Genomic DNA, 14,090 nt, shown 5'->3' on the forward strand with positions numbered 1-14,090 from the left:
AAAAACGTCAATGTTTAAACTCAAATACAATCATTAAGATAATCTTGCAAACCTAAACTCAATTAGAGGGCCTTATTAGATATCGGGTGTCTGACTCACCACACTGTTATTGTTACCTCATCATCTTATCCTTTCAGAAACACCTTATACGACATCTACGTGCAAAATAATTGTGTTACCTGTAGTGGTGCGAGTCCCCTGTGTGCTGTTGTCGCCGTCTGCGTAGCAGCCGCTCCCGTCCCTGTGGAGAAGAGCTGCCCCCCCTCCACCGACAGTTGGAACTGCCCGCCGCTCTCCAGCATGGCTATGAGCTGCTTGAGGAGTGGGATGAGCTCACGACTGGAGGCGGGGGAGGTCAGATCGTCCCCGTACACTCCGGAGATGGTGGCGTCGTAGTCCCCGGCAACCACCACCGCTCCTGTCAGGACATTCTGGGGGGAAACGTGAAAACCTTGTAAGTTTTATTTATCAAAAAAACAACTTAAGTATGATAGCAATAGTGCTGACCCTCTGGGAAGAGTGGCATTCCAGGTTATTCAAAGATTATTCAAAGATTATTCATTCATTCATTCATTCATTAATTCATTCATTCATTCACTCATTTGTTTGCTTGTTCATTCATTCATTAAATTCATTCACTCATCGATCCATCTATCTATCTATCCATCCATCTATCCATTCATCAAATACTATGTCCAAGTGCCCCCTCCCCTCACAGGGAAGAGAAAAGTAAAGAATCAAGCCATAACTACCTATTACTAGTTCAGATTTGTTAGTTCTTAGGATGAAAGCACTTCTGAACACTTCTAAAAGACTGTGTTAAGTCAACAATGCAAAACATGATGATACCAAAAGCTTTCCCCTGACCCAAAATAATGATGATCAAACATCATGTCCCAATGCCCCCTGCTTTCCAGAAAAGAGAGAAGAATGCAAGCAAGGCTGCACAATGCCTTAAACACACTGTTAAGTCAACTATTCAAGACGAACACAGAAATCCTCCCGTGCCCACCTTCGCCTCCAGCCCCAGCAGCTCTGCCTTCTCCCGGACGTACTCCAGCGAGGAGTGCTCCTCGTCAAGGTTCTCCGACCGGCTCAGGATCTGGTCCTGCAGCTCGGCCTGCAGCCGCGACTTGGCCTGCCGGTATCGCTGCAGCACTGTGGCCTCCGCATCTGGGTTCATCGCTCCCTGGGGGGTGGGGGGATAGAGTACAACACCATCAGTACATGTCATCTAACCCTAACCCTGCAGCTCAGCCTGCAGCCGAGACTTGGCCTGCCGGTAACGCTGCAGCACTGTGGCCTCCGCATCCGGGTTCATCGCTCCCTGGGGGGTGGGGGGATAGAGTACAACACTGTCAGTACATGTCACCTAACCCTAACCCCGCAGCTCAGCCTGCAGCCGAGACTTGGCCTGCCGGTATCGCTGCAGCACCGTGGCCTCCGCATCCGGGTTCATCGCTCCCTGGGGGATAGAGGAATGATTAAAGAATTTAGCATAAAAATACAGCCCACATTTGTGCCTTGGCCTGTGGGTTCTTCTGCAGCTGGTAAAATCTCTCACAACAGAAATTGTAGATGTTAGTCACAGAGATCATGTTTGCAGATGTGTCAACAGAGTAACGAAGAAGCTATCCATGGGTTTTTACTGACTTTTTGATTTGTGTAAAGAAGAACACTTTCCAGCTGAAAGGATTTTTGGTAGCTTTTTAACATGTGAACTCTGTGTGAGATTCGTACCTCCAGTTCCTGCATCCTGTCTTTGTACTTGTTCTCCTCCATCTGCAGCTTCTGGAAGAACTTCCGGATCGTCTCCGCAAACTTCCGGTGGGCCTCCTGGTGTCTCTCCTCCCGCTCACGCTCCGCCTGGTTAACTGGAGGGGTGAAGTTAAAGATGGAATGTTAGATTCAAAACAGTATCATATATACATGTACATCTGCCAATATATGTATGATTTAGTATGCGAGCTATGCTTTGCCAGCTTTGTTGGTTTGCCTATAAACAGGATAAAACTTATGGCTGAAATCGTACGGATCTATTTTTTTCGAGCAGAAAATGAGATGGTAAAAACGTATATTGAGTGTGAGAGTGTGTGCCTCTTGTAGAAAATCAGATATCAACATGGATAGTGAGTGTGTTCTACTCGTAACTATACTTATAAGTTGTACCCTGAGTGAGGATGGAGACCACATCTGGAGGCAGGACAGCTGTGAACTCCTCCTCAGCATCTGTCCTCCTCTGGACCTCTCGCTTGGCGGCGTCCGACAGTTTGTGCACGTTCTCCGCCATGGTGTCCAGCGAGTCCTCAATCTGCATGTAAGAAGTAACAATGAAGATTTTGATGAGTAAGCAGACACCGGGGGTATGTTAATTCCATACAGCAAATCGCAGGGCAATTGTTGTGTTACAACGATTAGAGCATTGGGCTCAGAACCAATAGCTTGCATGCCCCGACTTTTTGCCCTTGGGAAAGGCACTTTACACAATATTCCTACCATGACGGTGGAGTGACGCCTTTTTAGCTAATATGTAAAAAGTGTGCCAAAAACACACTCAGATTCAGTGCGCCAATGTGTCAACATCTGCACATTTTTCACTAAGATCAATAAATTTTTGATTTGCAGACTATGACTGACAGTACAGTAAAGGGAACAACTGTTGCAGCCTTGCCTTCTGAGCTGTGACGTTCTCCATGTCGTACATCAGCTGGAACACCACCAGAGCCTCCTGATTGGTCGCCTCCTCCTCACGTTGCCGCTGACGACGCCAGTAGCTTCGCCTAGCAACCAGTTCATCCTCCACCATGGCAACCTACAAACAGGCAGATTTGATTTTGTTATGTTACCATGGCATTGGGACACTTCTCAAATTACTATATGATTTTCCTCCCAATCGAACTAATCTTGAATCTGGACATAGCTAAAATTCTAATATTTTTAAACAGTACATCACAACAAAGGAAGAGTTTTTCCTTTGATTTCAAAGTTTTTGAAAGTCTTTCATAACAGCTGGACTGTTCAGAATAACAGTTTTTCTGTGTCTAAGTCACACCTGCTGCTTGGAAAGTTACAGTTCTAAGTTTTAACTGAACCAAACCATCTCTTCTCCATCAATGATATCAGGAAACTCACGGCTCCGATAGGCGGTTTCCTCTTCTTGTGTCCGCCTGAGGACAGCGTGACTGGAACGACGGTTCCGGTGTCCGGACTGACGCGCACCCCGCTGATGGGGCTCAGCTCGCCCGTCACCAGGTCGACCGCCGGCGTCCCGATCATGATCGGCACCAGGCCTGCAGGGAGGAGACTGTCGTTAGAAGGTCTGCAGTGCACTGTTACAAATATTTCAGTACCACGGAGAGGATAACTAACTATCAGCTAAACAAATGATCGGCACCAGGCCTGCAGGGAGGGAGACTGTCGTTAGAAGGAGGTCTGCAGTGCACTGTTACAACTGTTTCAGTACCACGGAGAGGATAACTAACTATTAGCTAAATAAATGATCAGCACCAGGCCTGCAGGGAGGGAAGGTGTCGTTAGAAGGAGGTCTGCAGTGCACTGTTACAACTGTTTCAGTACCACGGAGAGGATAACTAACTATTAGCTAAATAAATGATCAGCACCAGGCCTGCAGGGAGGGAAGGTGTCGTTAGAAGGAGGTCTGCAGTGCACTGTTACAACTGTTTCAGTACCACGGAGAGGATAACTAACTATTAGCTAAATAAATGATCAGCACCAGGCCTGCAGGGAGGGAAGGTGTCGTTAGAAGGAGGTCTGCAGTGCACTGTTACAACTGTTTCAGTACCACGGAGAGGATAACTAACTATTAGCTAAATAAATGATCAGCACCAGGCCTGCAGGGAGGGAAGCTGTCGTTAGAAGGAGGTCTGCAGTGCACTGTTACAACTGTTTCAGTACCACGGAGAGGAAAGCCCTCTGATAGTCAAATTGGGAAGAATACCTTATGGGCTGCATTTTCACCGTAACTAAGTAGCTAACTAACTGTTATTAATTAGATAAATAAATGATCGGCACAAGGTCTGGAGAGGAAACTGTCGTCAGAAGTAGCCAAACATGGTACAATAAAAAGGTACAACTACCAGTTCCATTCTTACAAACCCAGCATCAAGATGTAACTGGTAAAAAAAACAATAGTCTCAACCTGTATTTAATGGTGTGATTCTCATCAATCCCCAATGCACTGTTACCATGGTTTCAGAACCATGGAGAGGACAGCCTTCTGCCAGTCAAGTTGTGCTTCATATATTTGACCCAACCTGGCCAACTGCATATGAAAACTAACCAAGTAAATAGATAACTGATTAGCTAACGAACTAATTAGCTAACCTTCCCCCTCTGGGTCCTCCATGGAGCCTCCCAGAGGAATGACGTTCCCAGTCTTCATGTCCCTGTCTAACCCCAGAATAGGAGCCGACTGTTAGAATAACTAACTAACTGACTAGCTAACTGACCTTCCCCCTCTGGGTCCTCCATGGAGCCTCCCAGCGGAATGACATTGCCAGTCTTCTTCTCCCTGTCTATCCCCAGGATAGGGACCTGCAGTCCTGACCCCGCAGGGTCAGTCATCGTCGTGCCGACCAGGATGGGCAGCAGCTGGCCTGTCGCTGCAAACTCCATCATACCTGCGGGTGAACAAATAAATAAACAAACCTCCATTTATACCTGAGGGGAAACAAATAAACAAACTCTATCATACCTATGAGTATACAAAATAGACAAACACTTGATAACGTCTATTAAGTAATAGAATAAAGAAACTATATGTACAACAGACAGAAACACAAAATATCAGACCCATTTCATTCTAAAACATGCGCTTAATGAATTTTGGACATCCTAACAGAAATCAATATCTCTATACACATACTGTGAAATGAGGGGAGAATGCTCCTTAGACTGTTAAACATGTAAAACTTTAAAAGTGTTCATATATCAAAAACATGGTACCCTTAAAATTTGTGACTTCCCAAAATGAAACACACCAGTGTTGAGAAGTGATGATGAGAGTCTGACTAAAGGCTATTGATTAGTTGATTGATTGATTGACAGATTTCCGTACTGACCTGCTGACCCTCCTGTGGCGGACAGGATGGCGGCCCTCTCCTCCCTCCTCGTGAGGTCGTGACCTGTGCGGAGCAGCTGGGCCTTGCAGCGCTGTCGTGCCTTCCCCAGCTCAGCGAGCGCCGTCTCCAGAACGCTCTGCTCGTGGTGGCAGTTCAGCGACGGTCCCGCCTGCACAGCCTCGGGGCCTGGGAATATCCATGGGAAACGGTTAAAACTAGTTTTCTTAACTATTTGTGCGGACATTATCTTAAAAAACATGTTTTCCTGATCAAAGCTAGCCTGTTACATCATAGGGTTAAAAAGCAGCAACGATATTGAACAGACTGTACAGATTCAGGGCCTGGAAAACATCCATAAGAAACATTAACTACTGATTCATTCAAAGAGTAGTTTTCTCTTTCATTTGTATGGACATTACCCAAAACTTTTTTCTGATTGGCAGGATGGTCTGGCCTACAAAGATTCAGGGCCTGGAGATATTCAGATAAAAACTACTGGGACTACAGTAGACATCAGCTAATAGCATGGTGACAAATCACATAAGTTTAGGATCTGCATAGAATTCTGAAATTCCCCTAGCTCTTTTCCAGAAGTACAATGAACAATCTTAAAGAAAATTCCTTCACACCTGAGACGGCATCCTTGTACTCCTGCAGTGCAGCCAGAACTCTGGCCTCACAGGCGAGCACACAGGCGTCCAGCAGGGCCTGGTACCCTCCCCCGCTGGGCAGGACATCAGATCCCTCCAAAACACCACCATGCACATGGGCAGGTCTGTAAAAAATAAACAAATTGTAATGTTAGTGGTCCACAACATCAGCTTGTCTGTCTGGCGTTCCACTGTGTATTGTATTGTTGCAATTTCGAATAAAGACAAGAATAAAGAACAAACATATCAGTTCCTAACAATTAGCCAAGTACACAGGCATCCAGCAGCACCTGTCACCCCCACCCCCCCACACACAGCCTGCTGGGTAGAACATCAGGTCTAAAAAAACATGTAGTTGAAAGATCTGATATTTATACACTGTGCAATATTACAGAACAATGTTTATTTACTTACCAACCTTGCAATTGACACAGAAATCATTGTCATATTCTTCCAGAGCAGGGACAACACCACTGAAGAGATGTCTGTTAAATCTTCATCTAATAGTATGTGACTATAGAATGGCAATTAACTTTTGTTGAAGAACTGTTCAGTGTTTATTTTCCACTGAGCGGTTCAGCGAAGGTGTCAATTCCAGGGCGGAGACAACACTACTTAAGATCTATTTCTATCTTTTGAAAGACTAAAAAATCAAACTGGAAGGAATTGTTCTGTGCTTACTTTCCGCTCAGCGGTTCTGCGAAGGTGTCGCCGGGGATGATGGGGGATCGGGGCCCGCGCCCGCCGAACGTCGCCGTCGTGCCGCCCAAGGGGATGACGTCACCTGATGGGAGACAAAGGTAAACATTCAACAGTGTGTGTGCCTGTTACCACTGTCAGAGAGGATATCTATCAGCTTCTTCACACCATAATGTTGAAAAAGGATGACTGATTCTTTTTGGGTGTGGGCCTCAACTCAAGGAACAATTAAATTTTCAGTGGTTGGTGCAATATATTAAAGTGGTAAGGTTCATTTGTTAATCTGTTAGTCTTTTGAATGGATACACCACACTGCAGAGTGATAAACGACACTGCCACTTTTATCATCTCCACGAAAAATGGAGATATAGTTTTGGGTGTGTCTGTGTGAGTGTCTGTTTCTGTTTCCGCACTACTCTAGTCAGCATAACTCAAGAAACTCTTGATGGATTACGATGATATTTGGTATGTGGGTGGGTGTTGGGAAGCCAAAATTCAAGGTCGATTTTGGGCCGCCTGGTATGTGGCCTTGGTACTGCAGCAGAACTTCCGTTTTTGTATCTTTTGACCTGGACGTGCTATGGTCTTGATTTTTGGGTGGCTGATAGCTTGTTGAATTTTGAATGTGAAGTTTTCCTCACCAGTTTCAGCGTCCAGGCCGACGCCCAGGATGGGCACAGGCAGGTCGGAGTTGGGGTCGATCATGACGGACCCCACCTCTATCGCAATGGGCAGGCCCGTAACAGGGTCTGTGTGTGAGCCGGCCAGGGGATATACCACTCCAGTCTGGGGGTGGATGGTCACGCCGGCAATGGGAACATGCAGGCCACTGGGACAGGAAAATAACAGTTTTAATGGTACAGAAATAGAGTAAGGACAGAAATAGTATCTTTCCTTCAACGATTAAGATCACACAATTGGTGAAATAGAAACTTTGTATAAGAGGAGCTTTTGTGTTCCTGTACTTACATTAACTTATCAATAAGATGTTAGATACACAGCAAAAATTGGTTGAAGCAAAAACAAATAACACTTGAATCTTTCAATTCTACTAATACAATGCATAAAAGCTCAGTGGCATTGCATATAATAATGTCAAGGACAATGTGAGAAAAAAAAACATCATTATCAATAAGGACTCTGCTCATGGAGCAGAGGTAGTAACCTCTGACCTGTTGGGGTCAGGCATGGGCCCGTTGAGCCGGAGGTCGCTCTTGCGCTGCAGGGTGGTGAGCTTGGTCCGTGTGGGCGCGCCGGTTGCCGGGTCGTGTGGGTACGGGACGTACGGGATCAGGGGCTCCTCTGTTCTAGAGGCCTCTCCTGTAGGAGGGCAGGGAAAAGGTGTCGAACAGACAATAAATGTTCAGACTTTTTAGTACATAAGAACCCTACATGTACTTGCATGTGTAGGTGTATCCCCTTTTAATCCCTACCAGATGTATCTTTAATTTTGTTCAATTATACAAAAAACAAACAAATCAAATGAACTCAAGATCTTATGAATGAGTTATAAAAATATCATCATGTAAAAAAAAGTAAACAATAAGTACTTTATAGGACAATTCCAGCACTACTGATAACAATCAATGCAAATGTAAGACTTTTCTACTTCTACTTCTACTTATGATATCGAAATGTGCTGAAGCCGTACGAAAAGCTTCCCCACTCACCGGTAGCCGAGTCTACCGTGAAGACGAGGCGCGATGAGATTGGGTCGTACGCCACGTTCCCCATGATGGGCAGAACCTTGCCCGTCTGTGGGTGCACGAACATGTCCGCCGCCACGGCAACGACCTTCCCATCATGCAGCATCATGCGCGCGTCGCTGTTGGGGACGACCAGGCCGGAGATGGGGTCCTGGTGGATCAAGTCGATGGCACGCACCGCACCGTCAGGGGCTGGGGAAACATCAATTATTTACTTAATAGCCCTTTGTGACAATATACTAGCTATATCACCATGGTTACTATTATAACAGTCGGGCTGGGGGACAGCATTATACAAGGTAAAGTGATGGGACCTCAGACTTAGGACAAGTATGATGTTTTTTTCCTTAGCTTAAAGTGCAATGGCTCGCATATTTCTATGACACCGGGTCACCCCTACTCTTCCCGATAAGTGTGTTGGGTTCTTGTAGAAGATTGACGCCCTAAAGTTCCCACATACACAGGCTTGATGGCTTTATGTCCTTGATCTTTGGTGGACAAACAACTGCTAAACAGATTCATTCTACATTACGCCTCAAAGGCACAAGCGGAACTACAAAACTAGTTAAACTACTCCTCACCTATGAGAGCTTCCCTGGCGAGTGGCTGGTTGGTGGAGGGATCCACCAGTTGTGCCCCGGTGCCCTGTCCCAGCACGCCCCACGCACCGACACGCTGGCTCTCTGTGGTGATCTCGTGGGACATCCTGCCCAGCAGGGCGCCCACACGCGCTGAGATGCTGAAGGGAACGGGGCAAGAACAGGTTAGGGATAAGACAGAAACAGGATCACAACAGAACACTCCCCACGCTCCAATTCACTCCCAACAGAAGTCAGAAACAGGACTATCAACACATCGGAAACACTGTAACAAATTTTACAGGAGAGTGTTCCATCCCCAAAACTCCCCACACAAGCACAGTAGGGGTTTTCCTACCTTCTCAACTCCTTGTCATCCAAGGTCGGGTTGACCTTGCCCTCTGTGACCTTCTCCACAAGGTCATGCAGGCTTCTCATGGCCTCCCTCATGGGAGCACTGTAGGCAACCTGGAAACACAACACAAACATTGTTAAACAATTGGCTAAATCCCTGATGTTTTCTCAAAAACAAAGGTTCATTTTTTGGAACATCTTCTTTAGCACATCTTCCAGTCTCCCAGCAGTGGCTACCATGGTAACTATGTTTGTATGTTTGTTTGTTTGCCCCACCTGGTGGTCCTCCCTGGCGATCTCGTCGGCCTCCAGCAGCTCCTGCTGCCTCTGCATCACCGCCTCGAACCGGGCGCCCAGCTCCTTCCGGCGCTCCAGCTCGATCTCCAACTGGGGAAATAAGATCATCATCAGCATCATCATCATCATCAGGGGCCAAGGTGATAGACAGAGAGGACAATAGACTAACACGGTGGATTAAGGAGGCTGTATGGATAAGGAAATCTGCTCCAGTGATGAACCGTGATGAGGGGGGATATAGACTCAGTCATGTTTGGGACCACATCCTTAAGAAATAGAGGATAATCGTTGCATTGTTTTTTGATATATATATATATATCATACATATATATGTATATATATCGATCAAAAAACAATGCAACGATTATCTCTCTCTCTCTCTCTCTCTCTCTCTATATATATATATATATATATAGTTGTGTATGTGTTACACTTCTGTGCGTTTGGGACCGCATAGTGATGTCATCCCCTGTGATTGTACATATGTAAATATTTTGTGTTGGCATCTCATTAATATGTATAAGCAGCAACACCTGTGCTGCATTGCTATGTGAACCAGTCAGAATTTCCTTGAAGAAGGTGACAGATGTTCACCGAAACGTTGGTTGAATAAATCTCTTGGTTGTGTAAAAAGAGTCTTTTTATTCATGATAATATCTTGTTGCTCCAACTCGATCATAAGACTAATATTAAACACAGCCAATTAAACACCAGTGTGCTGTTGGTATGTTGAAATCTATCTTCTACTCAATCTATGGTGAGGTAAAAAACAAAGCCTACATCAAATATATTCCTAAATAAAATCTATACAAAATTAACACGCTTTACAATATTGTTGGTCGTTGCCAAGTCATTTACGAGTTTATTTATTTCTGTTTTCTTTATCCAGGGTGGAAGCACTCAGTGCTAACCGCACTGCTTTTCAGTTTATGAGTTGTAGAATAATGATGGGAAATTTCCCAGCAGTAAGACTAGAGTGTTCCCACCTCCTCCTTCTTCCTCTCGTAGTCGGCCAGGTCCTCCTGCGTGGCCAGGGCGCTGCGGCTCCGCAGGTTCAGCTTCGCCACCCACAGGCCCTTCAGCGACTCCGCCTCGCCAGCGACCTTCTGGTACAGGGACTTCACCTGGCAGGGACAAAACAGGGCATAGGTCAACAGTCATAGGTCATCAGTCACAGGCCCTTCTGCAACTCACCCGCTACCTTCTGGTACAGGGACTTCACCTGACAGGGAGAGAAAAAAGTCATAGGTCAACAGTCATAGGTCAACAATCATAAGTCAATAGTCATAGGTCAACAGTCACAGTTCAACAGCCACAAGGATTTCAGCGACTCCGCCTCACCAGCGACCTTCTGGTACAGGGACTTCACCTGTCACGGACAAAACAGGGCGTAGGTCAACAGTCATAGGTCAACTGTCAACAATCATAGGTCAAAAGTCACAGTTCAACAGTCGTAGGTCATCAGTCACAGGTCAAGATCTAAGATCCTTTCAAAAATTTAAAAAAAGTGACAACTGTGTTGCTGCTATTTTCCTGCATCTATTTGTTGTAAATAATGTTGATTGGTTGTCCTTGTCTTACCTCTTCCTTCTGCCTGCCCAAGATGGCAGTCACCCCGCGGGACTGCTTGGCCAGCTCGTTGTAGAAGTCCTTGGAGGTGAAGGCTTCAAGGTCGACTTGTTTCTCGTAGTCCCAGAATTCTTCACTCTTCAGCTCGATTGCTCTCGCTGAAAAATGAGAAACATCGAGTGAGATTTTATTCATGTATCTTAATATCTGGTTTCCATCAATGGTACCTGCAGTACCAGTAAGGTTGGCCTTTTTGATATCCAGATCTATGGAAAGCTCACAGTAGATAACTTGAAGACATAGCATAAAAGTTAATCTGTGACTTAAATTACATGATTATGACTAAAGAATCAACTTCACACAACCAACACTTGGAAGCAATTTTATGCCCTGAATGTAGCAGTACACAGGTCAAATCCGTGAAGAAGATTTTCAGTAAAAAAATAAAGATTTGGGTAATTCCCAATTCTTCCAAGTGTTGGTTGTGCAAAGCTCATATTTTGGATTTGGATTTATTGGAATTGCAACCATGCAATACACGTGGGACACAGGCAGCTATTGCTGATGTCGTGACCCACACACATAATGTACCCCATTTTTACACTTGGGTGGAGTGGGGAAAATCGTGTTAAGTACCCTTTTTCCCAAAGGCACAAGATTGGTGGCAGCAGGGGATTCGAACCTAGAACCCCTTGGTTCTAATTCGGAAATCCTGCCGTTACGCCACACGATCCCACACTTTATCCATAACCTGAAGCCTTACTCTCCACAGGCTCCTCCTCCTCCTCCTCCATCCCCCCCAGGTTGCGGTGGTACTTCTTGACGGGGTGGACCGTGGAGCCCTTGGAGGAGTAGTCGTCCATGTTGTACTTCTGCGACAGGAACCGGTAGTACGGGTTGATGAACGACGTCTTCGACCAGCCGTAGCGCCGGAACAGCAGCTGAGGAAAGATGCAAATGAGCATCAGTGCTGACATTAATTAACTCTTAGCCTACTGCCCATCTTTGGCTACAGGCTACAGACTAGATCTGAGGTTGGGCGCAGGAAAATATAATTTTTTTTTTTTAACGATCTCGCTCAATGCAAGGCCGTAAGAGGCCACTTCTCGGCATTGAACTAATTGAACTAATGTGGCATAGGTGAGAGACAGCGGTGTGTGTTTGTTTTGAAGGTTTGTAGGTTGTATTCGGGGGGAAAGCAGTGAGCTGGGAGGGAATTCCAGAGTTTTGCAGTTCGTGGAAAAAAGATGTTACAGAATAGAATGACATACATGTAGAGGCTGGTAGTTGTACAGTATAGTGGTGTGAATCAGAGGAGAACCTGGTAGTACGCTGAAAAATTCATTTTTCTTTTAGAACAGGAGGAACAGGAGCCGAGGAAACAAGCAACAGGGCATCAAACTTAGAATTTAGCACAATGACAATCAAAGGTTACACTACAAAACCTTAACGCATCTTCCACCAGCCGTAACTGCGGAATAGCAGCCGTGAAAACAAGCAAATGAGGTCACTCAGTTCTTAGGCCTACTGACACATATCTACTACAACAGGAGGAAAAGTCTTTAAAGCATTGAAAATTGGTAGGTTGGCTTTGACAGGGTAAAGGTTCTAGTCACTTACCAAGGGTACTTTTAACCAAGGGTGAAGAAAGTTGTATTATATAAGAATACCAGTAGCAAAATGTCATATAACCCTTAAGTTTTCTCAGAAGGAAGGAAGAACTGTTACCAAGGCGACCACGAGGAGGATCATGAGCAGGAGCGTGGCTCCGAACAGGATGCCGATGAGCAGCCAATCAGGCGAGAGCAGCAGGTCGGCGTCCAGTGCGATGCCGCTCTGGATCAGGGCACGCGGCGTGGTGGGGAAGAATGGGCCATCCTCCGAGCACTGGGCGCCATCTGCCATCACTCGCACGTACTGCAGGGGGAGGGGGAGGTGAGACACATCAAGCAACAAGATTCTTTTAGATGAAATGAGTCTTGCAAAGCAACTTCAATGTTACATCAGTCTAAATGTACTATAAAAGACAACTGATAGACAAAACCATAACATGCTGGCACAACCATGTTGCATTTCCATTGAATGTTGGAAATTCTTTCAATGATTATGACAAACAATACAAATACACCACTCTTTGTTTAAAACCTTCATGCCTGTGATTAAAAGGAACGCATACAACAATTTCATTTTTAAGAAGTATTTCCCACTATGTTGAGTTGATTTACTAGCCTGATCAAACTACTGACGAACAACATTGTGTTTTGACAGATGTTCTGCTCACCATCTTCTTGTTGATGTTGGTCAAACTATTTAGATGAACTGCTGAATGGAGAGACTGAGTTGCAGGCATAATTAGTTGTTATATTTTTGTGTAACTGCCTGCTCACCATTTTCTTGTTGACGTTGGTCAAATTATTTAGATGAACTGCTTTGTTTGTTTGTTTGTTTCTGTTTTATTTAGCCAGGGTGGCCCAACTCAGTGCACTATACACTGCTTTGCAGTGGGGCCCTGGATGGAGAGACTGAGTTGCAGGTATAATTAGTTCTTTTTTGTTATATCTATGTGTAACTGCCTGCTCACCATTTTCTTGTTGACGTTGGTACACTCAAAAATTACAGTTGAATTCCTTGTTACTCAATTGGATGGAGAGTCTGTGTTGCAGGTATGAAATGCTGACGACTATGTAATTTCGAGGCAAGACTGTGATGTGACACATTTAAAAAAAAAATTGTTTGTTCTATCATTATGATCTGTATTCTATTATTAATTTGATTTTCAGTATGAGCTGCTCTTCATCTTTGTCGTAATGTTCTGCTCACCATTTTCTTGTTGACGTTGGTGCTGAGGTAGAAGACGTAGACGCCGGGGTCGGAGAAGCGGAAGGCGAAGAGCGTGGTGGCCGTCTGCACCTGGCTCTGCATCTCCGCCAGCTGCCGGAAACCGCCATAGTCAAACTGCTCGTTCGTGTTGTACAGGTTGTCTCTGTGGGGGGACAAAATGGAGAAGTAAGAAGGTTTTCGTTATTTTCTTTGGTGGTTCAACTCATTCTTGTTACTGGTTAGTGATATACATATGTGTATCGCTGTTGGCACAAATTGCAAGGTTATATTCGCATGCAAACACGTTGTAATATTGATGATTCACTGATGGTTTGA

General features: G+C 45.2%; 1 protein-coding gene across 1 annotated transcript in view; it reads right to left on the minus strand.

Moving 5' to 3' along the window:
• The window catches only part of LOC136438294 (uncharacterized), a 130,734-nt gene that overhangs the window by 21,570 nt on the left and 95,074 nt on the right, over positions 1–14,090 (minus strand). The window contains exons 132-152 of the mRNA XM_066433057.1: positions 13,755–13,917; positions 12,663–12,851; positions 11,698–11,875; positions 10,947–11,092; positions 10,352–10,489; positions 9,345–9,455; positions 9,073–9,182; positions 8,718–8,875; positions 8,101–8,328; positions 7,603–7,750; positions 7,072–7,259; positions 6,413–6,515; positions 5,711–5,856; positions 5,082–5,267; positions 4,470–4,640; positions 3,133–3,290; positions 2,672–2,812; positions 2,170–2,311; positions 1,741–1,874; positions 1,013–1,189; positions 180–431 (exon numbers count right to left, since the gene is read on the minus strand). Coding sequence (XP_066289154.1) covers positions 180–431; positions 1,013–1,189; positions 1,741–1,874; positions 2,170–2,311; positions 2,672–2,812; positions 3,133–3,290; positions 4,470–4,640; positions 5,082–5,267; positions 5,711–5,856; positions 6,413–6,515; positions 7,072–7,259; positions 7,603–7,750; positions 8,101–8,328; positions 8,718–8,875; positions 9,073–9,182; positions 9,345–9,455; positions 10,352–10,489; positions 10,947–11,092; positions 11,698–11,875; positions 12,663–12,851; positions 13,755–13,917 — 3,367 coding nt within the window. The remainder of the gene's footprint in view (positions 1–179; positions 432–1,012; positions 1,190–1,740; positions 1,875–2,169; positions 2,312–2,671; positions 2,813–3,132; positions 3,291–4,469; positions 4,641–5,081; positions 5,268–5,710; positions 5,857–6,412; positions 6,516–7,071; positions 7,260–7,602; positions 7,751–8,100; positions 8,329–8,717; positions 8,876–9,072; positions 9,183–9,344; positions 9,456–10,351; positions 10,490–10,946; positions 11,093–11,697; positions 11,876–12,662; positions 12,852–13,754; positions 13,918–14,090) is intronic.

The sequence above is a fragment of the Branchiostoma lanceolatum genome, chromosome 7 (genome assembly GCF_035083965.1).
Source record: "Branchiostoma lanceolatum isolate klBraLanc5 chromosome 7, klBraLanc5.hap2, whole genome shotgun sequence".
NCBI lineage: Eukaryota > Metazoa > Chordata > Leptocardii > Amphioxiformes > Branchiostomatidae > Branchiostoma > Branchiostoma lanceolatum.